Source organism: Propithecus coquereli, unplaced genomic scaffold (assembly GCF_000956105.1).
Source record: "Propithecus coquereli isolate 6110/MARCELLA unplaced genomic scaffold, Pcoq_1.0 Scaffold46, whole genome shotgun sequence".
NCBI lineage: Eukaryota > Metazoa > Chordata > Mammalia > Primates > Indriidae > Propithecus > Propithecus coquereli.
Genome location: NW_012150396.1, coordinates 4,211,371 through 4,222,720, shown reverse-complemented (window position 1 = coordinate 4,222,720; position 11,350 = coordinate 4,211,371). Strand labels below are relative to the sequence as shown.

Below are 11,350 nucleotides of genomic sequence, written 5' to 3'. Positions count from 1 at the left end.
GTGACAATTTGTGGATGGGTCTGATGACTATTGGATAGTGTAGGAACTTAACATGGAAGATGCTGGCAGAGAATTAGATTTTGCAGGTGTTTAGCCAATAGTAGCTAAGAATTACTGTTTTAATATTACACAAGTAAGAATGTAAATTAGAAAAATTTAATAAAACATGAATTTCAAGTATTTTATTAAAGGATAACGACCTAATTGTTGGGTTTCAAAAACCTTTAAAAACATATTGGCCAGCCTTAAAAAAAAAGTTTAAAAACCCCATTATACAATAAACTTTTATAAAAAAGTAATAAAATACAAGTTAAATCAGCCAGACATTTTGTATAACCTTGCAGTTTACTATAAAAATCTACAAGCTTTTGTAATATTTGATTTTTTTAGTAATTTTCTGAGGATTATGTTTCTACATATCAAACCCTTTCACCATGTCCAACATGAACTATTGAGTGGGAAAAAAGGCAACCCTTTCACCATGTCCAACATGAACTATTAAGTGGAAAAGAAGGCAATTCTCTGCTGGGCATTAAGCCTAAAAATATTTTAAATTGCTGTACCATGTGCTTCAACCTAGTGATCCTTATTTATATAAAAAAGGGAAAAAGATATTTCGAATGTAGATTTTAAGATAAAAATAGCCTCTTACTTAGATTTTGGAAAGAAATGCAGCTTTTTAGTTAGCATCGAGGCAAAGCAGGGAACCTGCTTCTTTCCAATTGCGCTTGGGTCCTTGCAGAAGTCCACTCGGCGCCGCGACACTTTCCTGTTCACCAGCGTGAGCAGCTCTGTGAACTCCAAGGAGGAGCCGTATTTCGCCAACATCTCACACAGATCTTGGATGTACCACGAACCCATCACCGTTTCCCGGTGAGAATAATAGCCTAAAACAGTGGGGAAGAAAACGTTACTCTAGTTTTCTGGCTTTCAATTACTGTGACTAAAAAACACCTTAATAATCCATAGTTACAGAAGTGTGAGCTCCCAAAAATCACCAGAAAAGACTAAGATGTGTCCATGATGTGGCTTTAAAATTTTTATGTTGGGAATTTTTTATGAAATGTAGGAAATCATATAGAATTATCAAGATGGTAGTCAATGATTTTGAGAGACACAAGATTATTAGAAAGTAAAACAAAATTATTTACCATGCAAAGAATAACTATTACCAAAATATTTTTCAACAAAGCTTTCCATGAATATTACCACGATAGCACTACCACCATCAGGCTGCTAACATTTACTATAACTAGACTGATCGCTTTATCCCGTGCGGCACTCAGGAGTGATTCTCTGCAGGGTATTTTACACTTTCATTTATCTCTGCACCATGTGATGAAAGAAATCCTTTCCGAGCCTCTGAGCCTCAGGATCGAATCGCCACGTCCCAACAGAAAGACCCGACCGAACTCATCAAAGGCGAAACTTACAGGACCTTAGCCAAGAGAGCCAATTACGGGTTCGTATCAAACACCAACACACCTTCGGCGACAGAGTAACACATGAGGAAGTCCGCTCCGGCAGGCAGCGTGTAAACTGAGGCCGCGTCCACCTCCGTTACGTTGGTGTCCAGCTTGTCAGTTTGATGATCCACTTCATCCAAAGGAAGGACGGGCACGTCATGCTGGTTTCCCCGGCATGCCTGCAAAACAGGGAGGAAAAAAACCACCTCATCTGCTCACTGTTTTCTTCCCGGTGCTCACTGTGTACAGCGACGTGTACATCAGTACGTCGTCAGTATCAACGGCAACACAAGCCACATCATAAGCGTTTCAAAAGCAATACATTCAGGTGTGGTGGGGACCAGAGCCGACAAAGTTGTTTCCCTACTTACGTTTTCTTTTAGTTGATGTTAAAAAACTGTCATTCCCAACTACATGCCAAATTATGTTGGTTGAAAGGTATAATGCAGAGAAAGAAAAAGCTTGTGGTTTAAAATTTCTTAAGGATTAACCACACTCATAGCACCAAGAATCACCTTCTCTTTTAAAAGCTATAATATTTACCTACGTGTTTCTATTTAAGCGGGTTCTGTATTTCCAGACGGTTGCCGGGCTGCTGCTGTGCATTGTTAAGTCAAAATGACCTGGCCTAAGAACAGACACCCATTACCATGCCTTCCTCCTCTTGCTCCCACTGTGAAGTCTCAAATACTTACCCCGATTCTGACTCAGAGGCTAACATTCAATTATACTCTCGAGTGACTGTTTATAAGCTGAATTATGTCCCCCCAAAATTCATATGCAGAAGTTCTAGCCCCAGTACCTCCAATGTGACGGTATTTGGAGACAGGGCCTGTAAAGAGCTGATTAAGATGGAAGGAGGTGGCAGGAGCGGGCCCTAACCCAGTATGACTGGTGTCCTTGTAAGAAGAGATTAAGACACGGACACGAACAGAAGGAGAGACCACAGGAAGGCACAGGGACCAGACGGCCATCGATAAGCCCAGGAGCGACCTCAGAAGAAACCAACCCTGCCGACATCTTGGTCTCAGACTTCCAGCCTCCAGAACCGAGACAATGAATTTCTGCTGTTTAAGCTCCCAGCCTGTGGCAGCCCTAGAAACTAATGCGGTGGCCTAGCAAGATACTGCCGTGGCATTGCGAGTGCATCAGTTCTGAGTGGTTAATCACAGAATTAGAAGCATCAAAAGAAAGTCCTGAGTGATTTCAAAGTTATCAAATAAATGAGGATCCCTAATGTCCCATTTTTACAGGGAGATTTTAATCTCAGTATTATCAGGCTTATTTTCAGAACTCATTTCCCACTGTCTTTCCTAAATACAACACACACACCTGTAACTCGATGCCAGCACCTGCCTGGCCAACTGCAGTTGGAAGAGGCGGCTTTAGGAGGGCTCTCGCCACGTGCCAGGCACTAAGTGGTTTCGTTTGTTAGGCCAGGTGGCTTTGTCCTCGGCCCCGAGGCAGGTGCTGTTACCCTCGCGTCACAGATAAAGAATCCGAGGCACAGAAAGATAATTTGGCAAAACACTTCCCTATCCGAGGCACAGAAAGATAATTTGGCAAAACACTTCCCTCCACTGTGGCTGTCCTCCCACGGCAGCTCATTAGCTATTTCCAATTCTTTCCTGTTTGACAGTGTTGGCCACTCCCTTTTTCATGAACAATCATGTCACTATTTTCACTATTTTTTTCCAGTTTTTCTCCTGTCCCTCTATCTTTCCTCCTCAGCCCATTCCTCACTGGGGTCCCTCCGTTTTGTTTTACACTCGTTTTTCAGGCTATAGCCGACGTGGATAAACGCATCTGCTCCCCTGGCTTCCACTACTCCCCGTGCATTTCTCCGGCCCAGGCCACCTGTCTTAGGTTCTAGTGTCCCACAGGCACAGTGCAGCCCTCCAACCCGGAAGCCAGGCCCTCATCCTTAACTTCTTTCTTCGGGCCACCCTCTCCGTGCCAGGGCTGGCAGGGGGGAAACCTGAGGGCCGAGGCAGGCAGGGCTGGAAGTCTGTCCCCACAGCCTTCCCTCCGGCTCCCAAAGCAAACTCAGTCTGATCCGGCTGTCTCCTGTGGTACCCAGCTCGGCCAGGGAGTAGCACACTGGTTATTTTGTGAGTCACTTAAAATGTCAATCCAAACACTGTTTTTATGTAATAAAGATACTGAGCGTCAAGAAAGAACGATCACTAATAGCTCAATGTGCAACTCTATTGGCCAGGATTCAAGAAGTACCTTTCTAGTTACTTTCGAAATTGGCTTTTAGACCTTTAGCATCACATGTATAGAACCAAGGACTTTGTAAGTAAGATGATAATGTAATCAGTCTTACCTGAATGATAAATATCTTGGGCTTTCCAACCAGGCTCTGACACTTGTCTCCTTTGAACAAGCCAGTTAATGTCTGGATTTCAATTTTGGCGTCGTAGGCGTAAATGTGATTGCCTTCGCCGTGGCTCAGGAAGACACACAGAAAGCAGTCGGCGTCCACGTGGCTAGAAGTTGACACTATAAAGTCCCCAAAAGACCACATAGAAATGAAAATAAGATGCTTGTTATATTCGTAGGATTGGGGGAAGAAGAAAATTTGTTCTTTAATGTAAAATATCTGTAATGAAATAATTTAATCTTTAATCAGATCATACTGTATCTGACTTTTAAAAATCTAAACTTATTAAATTGAAAAGTCAGTTTGATTAAATTTCATTTCCTTTTCTTAAACACTGAATGATGCAGAAAACAAAGGAATTATGATGGGGAACCTCCTTTAAAACCCAAATTATGGCCAGGCGTGGTGGCTCATGCCTATAATCCTAGCACTTTGGGAGGCCAGGAGTTCGCAATATGGCAAGACTCTGTCTCTAGAAAAAATAAGAAACATTAGCCAGGTGTGGTGGTGCACACCTGTAGTCCTGGCTACATGGGAGGCTGAGCCACGAGGATGGCTTGAGTCCAGGAGTTCAAGGTTGCAGCGAGCTGTGATCATACCACTGCACTCCAGCCCGGGTGACAGCGAGACCCCATCTCAAAAAAATAAAATGAAAATAAAATCCAAGCTACTGTGGCAATAAGAGTTTCTTTGAATTCAGAGACCTTCTTAAGAGCAGACTGCAAAGACCTAGACACTGCTACTCAGCAACCCCCCACACCTCGCTGCACCTCCAACGAAGGCGACACCCTCACTGTATGTCTATGTCTACAGCACTTGGAGCTTCCAAAAGACTATGAAGACATTAGACTGATGTCCTCCAAAGCTTGATTAAAGTAGAAAATCTGGTAAACGGCCAGTTAAAATGACGTATGGCTTAAGGAAGAGCTCCGAAGTTTAGAATAATTATCCAAATATCACAATAGTTAATTGGCAAGTGATTTGAAAACCCATGGCATGCAGTGATGACTGTAAGTTGTATTATAATTAGAATACCTGCTGCACAGTGGTGGTGTCCAAATTAAAGGAGATAGTAAAAGTGAATCAACACTGTCTTGAAGCCAGTGAGAAAATGGGGTATGAAGAGTCGATTACAAAACAGGCCTATCGACTGCCGGCACCTGTAGCATTTGCATCTTAGCCTTCTGCCCCCAAATGAACAGGTCATTTCATTCGGTTCTAGAGTAACAGACTGTAGCTAGTGGAATGCTAAACATAAACCCTGGAGGCATGATACCTTAGCAAGGGTCTCCAAATCTGGTGGGTGAGACAAACAGAGGCCCAACCAAAACCTATATCCCACGCTGTTTTCACAGCTAGGATAAAGGACTGAATCCCATCAGAGGCGGAAGAACTATACAACAGCAAAACCACCTACCCTCATGAATTCTGAGCAGCAGTTCTTCTGCTTTGAGATCATTAAAGCATCTCACCTCAAATCCTAGGTCTGAAAACCTGGTGACATAGTAAATGGAATGTTAGCTTATCAGCTTTTCAAAGTTGTCAAATACCCTGACTTTTGAGGAATCTATACACATTTTTATGACATACAAATTTTCTTTAGGAGGAAAAAAAATTAAGTATGACAACGCTGGTTTTCCCTTGCTTCACCCACTGGTGGGAGAGGATTTACTCGTGGGAGCCGATTCAGTCTGGCATGTTGCCCTGTGCGAGGCAAGTGTGTCAGAGACCGCGCACAGCCTGTTAACGCTGAACACAACAGAGCAAGGAAGAGAACCCGGGCAAGTTCTTAAGGGACGCCAGGTCCAAGCCAGGCCCATCCTCAGGTACTCAGATCTGTCATCTCAGCAGTGACAAATAATTGTTAGCACTTGAGTGTCTCATCTTGGCATGTAAATAAAACTACCTGCGGGTGAGGTTGTCTCTGTCTGCGCTGGTGCCCCGCCGTTCCGGCAGCGTTAAGTGCCAAAAGAACCTCTCGTGATTGAAGATTAAAGCAATGCCTCTCCTCCTGTGGTCCATTTTGTACTCTTCGGCCGGATCAAACATGTCACTGTTAATGAAAAGTTCAGAAACAATCACTTCAAGTCATATTAAACACTAAGCTCCTCCAAGCCCCAGGGCAAAGTGTGGACAGAGGTCTCCTTCCCCTCCCCGGCCAGGCTGGGACTCCTCTGCTGTGCGCCGGGAAAGGCCATGCTCAGGAAAGAAAAGTCCTGAAATAGTTCTGTGCCAACTGATCTGAACAGCGGCCACGCGCCATCCTGAGCACCCTACCCCGACCCTCGGCCTGGATGTCCTTCCCCCGCGGCCCGGGATCCGGCAGCTGGGCACAACAGCCTGGCCCAGGGCCAAGCTCCGGCTCTAGGCTCAACATGCCGATTATCGACCCTACCGATCATCCGGACCGTGGCTCCAGGTCCTGACACAGAGGCAGGAACCGACCTAGCTACAAACCAGTCCCCAAATGCTAACCCTTGGCCTGTGCAGTTCTACTTTCGAGCTCCCAGGTCCCATTCTTGCTTTGATTTTCACAGCCTGACCATGACCACCCAAGGAAGAAACCTTTTTTTTTAGAAAAGAGCACATTTTTACCTTTTATAGAAGGCATCTGTTTCTGTCATGTTTTGCTCCCCACCTATTAAAAAAAAAAGTTGACTTTTGTTAATTTATTTTTTGACTTAACAGTAGTAAAACCCAGCAGAAACTCCCACCCTCCTCCTGACTCCCAAACTCTGAGACACACCTATCTTGGTGAGTTTAACAGCCGAGGTATTCAAAGAGATGGGATAAGGGGAAGTGAACGGAAACTGCTTGCTATTAATAATAAACACATGAGCTGTAAATTAAAGCTCGATGCTGTCTCACCCCCAACTCTCACCTGCAAAATAATAAATAATCTCATAAACAGAAATGGAGAAAATGGTACACAAATGCATTCAGCGCAAAATACACTTACAGTAGCATCGTTCTGTGATCACAGAGCTTGAATGAAACAAGAAAATGGTAATGAGGAAACTGCTTTTGCAAATATTTTCTGAAACAGAGAAGGACTAGAGTCCCACGTCCCACCGGAGAGCTGCAATACAGCCGGTGCCGAGTGCGGGGTTACCCCGCGACCCGGAAGAGAAGTTTGGGTGGAGCAAGGGAAGGCAAAGGCTCAGAGCATGATCTCCTGAACGACACACCTGCATTTATCACCCTCTGCTCCCCTCGTGATCAGACTTCCCTCCTCCCCAGACGGCCTCTCACTGACTCCCTCGCCACGCCCCGGAGCAGTGCTGTGCAGCAGAACTTCCCGTGATGATGGAATCGTTCTGTTCTGCACCGTCCATCCCGTCGCCCCGGCCACGTGTCTACTGAGCACTCGATGTGCAGCTAGTGCAGCTGAGCTCAATGTCCTTGTTTTCAGTTAACGTAGAAAGTAGCCACTCGGGGCCTGCGGGTTCTATACTGGACGGTGCAACACGCCTAGCGTCTTCCACAACCAGGACGCTTCCGCTCATGGATCTGTTTTCACCTGATAAACTCAACAGCTTAGAGGGGAGAGGGAAAATAATGAATAAACAGAGATATTGACAGTGCAGCAAGATGCCCCCGTGGGTTGAAGAAGAATGACCCTAAATTGGGGACTCCAACCCATCATCTAGCCGAGAGGGTCGTGTTCCCCTCCCCGTACAGTCCCCCATCACCTGATTGTTCCAACCTCACTTCTCCCTGACGAAAACACACCCTGGGAGTGGGAGTGAGGGTGAGGTGGGGGGTTCAGTTCAAGACCCCCTTGGCCAGTCGCATTAGCCTGTTCCTCCTGGAATGTACCCAACCGTCAGACCCAACCAAGACCCCACTAAGGCATCTCCCTGTCCCATAGGACCTAAGTCACCTTAACCCTGTGCATCAGAATTTCTGGTGTGGGTGTTAAAATGCAGATTCCTGGATCCTGAGACAGTCAGGGTCTTGGAGGAAGGAGTGGCAACCTGTATTTTTGACAGGGTGATGTTTGCACTGAAGTTTGAGAGCCAAACCAGCCTCTCTAACCGGTCCTCCCTACTGCAGCCCAGGGGAGACGGCTCTGTAGTCCGACCCCCAGGTGAGCACAGTAACCAGGTGCGTCCTACCCAGCGCTGCCCCGCACAGACAGCACAGGGAGTCCACGCCTTCCATTTTCAAACCCTGTCCAGGATCTGCCTCCTTTTGATGACGTCACCTCCTTATCTTTAACCGATTATTTAAAGAAACAGAATTACTTCAAACCAAGCAAATTAAATGTGTATGCCAGAACGCCGAGCGTCCTCCAAGAATCCTGCGCAGCATGGAAGGCTCCCAGGCTCTTCCTCGGTGGAGGGTGGCAGCAGACCCAGCAGCTCACCTCCTGCCGCTTTCGGGCTGCACCGACTGCTGAGCTGCAGCGGCTCGCGGCCTATCTGACGGAAGCTGTGCCAAATGGCTGGTCACCAAACTCACTCAAGTCCCCGAGGCTAAAAACACTGGAGGTGTATTCTTTTTTTTTTTTTTTTTTCTTGCCTGGGCTAGAGTGCCGTGGTGTCAGCCTAGCTCACAGCAACCTCAAACTCCTGGGCTCAAGCAATCCTCCTGCCTCAGCCTCCCGAGTAGCTGGGACTACAGGCATGCGCCACCATGCCCGGCTAATTTTTTCTATATATTTTTAGTTGTCCAATTAATTTCTTTCTAGTTTTAGTAGAGACGGGGTCTTGCTCTTGCTGGAGGTGTATTCTTGATTGTCCTTGAAGCTCTCATTTCTCATATTCTCAGTGAGGGAGCTTTACAACTCTGCTTAGACAATGTCATTTAAGATGTGAGTTTGGGTTGTCTCAAACATTGCCCTCAGCACTGTCAAGACCTACAGATTTAGGAATGGCTAGCTAGTATCAAGTAGCTGCTCAAGAAATTTTGTTTAAAATTACATGCAGGCTGTGCGCAGTGGTGTGCACCTGTAGTCCTGGCTACTTGGGAGGCTGAGGCAGGAGGATCGCTTCAGCCCGGGAGTTCGAGGCCACAGTGCATTGTGATCGTGCCTGTGAGTAGCCACTACACTCCAGCCTGGGCGGCATAGCAAGACCCTGTGCCTAAAAGAAAAAAATTTCAAAGCTAACAGATTTGGCAATATTAGTGAGGGATTCTTTTTAAAGATTTTTGTTGTTGTTCTTGTTAATATTAATGCTATGGATGTAGAAAGAAACTGGGCTGTGGAAACTCTGGGTCTGAGCCCAGCCAACTCTGACCTTCGCCCTGCATCCTGCAGTACCAATGAATGACCAGGTTCTGTTGCCTTTCTAGCAGAAGCTGAATCAGAACAAAGAGCCTTGGGCACAGATGTCAGGACCTAAGTTCCAATACTGTTCTGGAATTGATAAACTTTACCCACAGATTCAGAGAAAATAATACATCACGGCTACTGTCACGGCCACCTTGAGTTGCATGTGCCAAGCAGGAGAACTTTCTAGAAGGGTGCACTTAACAAGTGTCACTAAACTGCATGAATACAAAAACATAATCTGGCTAAAATCACAAATGGCTTTGTTGACACAGAGAAAATAAATCTTAGTGAAGGAAATACCCTATAGAACATTATCAAAAATGTGTCCTTTATTCAATCTGATTGACCTTTCACTTCTCTTTTCCACCATAATGTGACTGCCGCCTCCTGTTCCTTAAATCAGTTTAATTTTTACAAAACAAATCACTTACCCTAATTTCATAATCCCGCCAGATAATGCTACCAGCTGCCATTTGTTTACGGCCTGGCCCTTTAGATACCTTATCTCACCTGTGCAGCCCCACAGCCCAGGAGCGGAGAGAGAGAGTGGGCTGGTCTTGCCCCGGGCCAGGGGTTGAGACTGAAAGCCGGGTCCGCCCGCAGATTCCAAAGTCTCCTCCAAAGTCTCCTCCGGCCAGAGACAGGCCTGCCACCTTCCCATACTACGTGTTCATTTCCCCAGATGTCTTGGCTCATTCTACTGCCATCGTCTGCATTCTCCGCAGGACCTGTACAAATCTACCTATGCTCTCTATCAGCAATTTGCTTAAAAACCCTATACTGAGTAACGCCAGTCCGTCCGGCCTGGATCATACACTGGAGGCGGGTGGGAAGGAGAAAGAAAAGGAAGGGAGAAGACCAGGAAAGGAACCGCAGGAAAAGGAAGGAGGGAGGCGCGACTAGCGGCCACCCTGGGCTGCCACCCCAACCCCTTGTTCCAGAGCTGGGGGTTCCCGCAGGGCCCTGCACCCCCGTCCACCACAAGCCACTCCGGCCCGACCACGGCGTCCTGCAACCCGCCCCTGCAGCGAGGCTTCCTTTGCACGGCGGGGAACACACACCCCGGGAGCAAGGCGCTCTGCACCCGACTGCTCCCGTTCCAAACTGCTTTCCTACCCTGGCCAGGCTCGAAGTTTGCAAACTTGACCAGTAACGCAATGCTAAGCAACAGGAGAGCGTTCTAAAGGGCGCGTTTCGCAGTTCATTGTTTCGTAGAAAAAAGTTACTGCGACTTGAACTCGCACCGACAGGAAGCGGCAGGTTCCGGGACGCGGGCGCGATACCGGGGCCAACCCGCCGGCCTCGGCTCAACTCGGCCGGGCACCCGCGGGCTGGTGACGCTTTCATGGTTACTCGGAACGGCCGCTTCGTTTTACTTCTCCCCTAGAAGTTAGCAAACGAGAGCGACCCCCAAGGCCCAGCTTTGCATGTGACCGGGGAGGGGGCGCCAGGACCGGCCGGGCCGCCTCCGCGAGTGTAAACGGCCCGGACGCCGGGAAGGGCCCGCGGCCCGGGGACAAAGGCGCAGCGCCCCGCCCGGCCACACGGGGCCGCAAGCACCCGGCGGCCAGGTCCCGGGGTGTCCCCTGCACCGAAGAGCGAGGCTGCCCCCGCTGGACCTGAGCGCGTCCCTGCGAGCCCCGCAAACGCTCGAGAAGCCCGCGGCCCCCGCGCGTCCCCACTACCTGCACGGCGAGCCCCGCGCAGCGCCCGCGCCGAGCTCATCGCCGCCAGCCGGGCCGGACGCCCGCACGCCGCTTCCTGAATCCCCGCCCCGGGCTGCACCGCCCGCTCCCGCAGGGGACGCCCCGCCCGGCCCCGCCCCTCCGGCCCGAGCGCCGGGGAGGGGAGAGAGACGCGGTCTCCGCCTCCGCCGCCGCAGACGCCCGCCGGCCCTCGGGAAATGCCCGTTGCCACCGGGGGGACAGGCAGGTCGCCTAGCTGTAGGCAGCCGGAGATCACCTGCCGTGCGCTCCGACTCGCTCGGTCCCTGCAGCCAGAACACTTGCTTTTCCTGATTACCTGGAGCTCCTGAAGCTGCGCTTTGTAAATGAGCAAGAGCCCCAGGTGGGAGCGCTGCTAGGGAAACACGGGCGTAAGCAGCGTGGCGCCCTCGCCTGCCTTCCTGCAGTTGCTCCCTGCTCGGGGGTCTCCCGGAGGATGCTCGTAAAGAGCCTGAGCTTCCTTCATTGCTCCCAGGGACGACATCAGCCTCGCGAA

The 11,350-nt window shown here is 48.6% G+C and overlaps 1 protein-coding gene across 1 annotated transcript; it reads right to left on the bottom strand.

The window, feature by feature from the left end:
- Positions 1–326: 326 nt before the first annotated feature.
- CASP6 (caspase 6, apoptosis-related cysteine peptidase) lies at positions 327–10,855 on the bottom strand. Its single transcript, XM_012655133.1, has 7 exons — positions 10,816–10,855; positions 6,448–6,490; positions 5,759–5,905; positions 5,270–5,346; positions 3,796–3,971; positions 1,486–1,645; positions 327–887 (listed from the first exon to the last, which is right to left on the bottom strand). The coding sequence occupies exons 1-7, from the start codon at positions 10,853–10,855 to the stop codon at positions 649–651; spliced, it is 882 nt and encodes a 293-aa protein (XP_012510587.1). The 3' UTR covers positions 327–648.
- Positions 10,856–11,350: the final 495 nt, after the last annotated feature.

Excerpts from the sequence above, each read along its gene's own strand:
- CASP6 (XM_012655133.1), bottom strand. The coding sequence starts at position 10,855 with ATGAGCTCGGCGCGGGCGCTGCGCGGGGCTCGCCGTGCAG. Across the intron at positions 5,347-5,758 it reads AGAGACAACCTCACCCGCAG|GTTTTCAGACCTAGGATTTG; the intron begins GTAGTTTTATTT and ends CTATGTCACCAG. Across the intron at positions 3,972-5,269 it reads GCTGCTCAGAATTCATGAGG|TGTCAACTTCTAGCCACGTG; the intron begins GTAGGTGGTTTT and ends GGGACTTTATAG.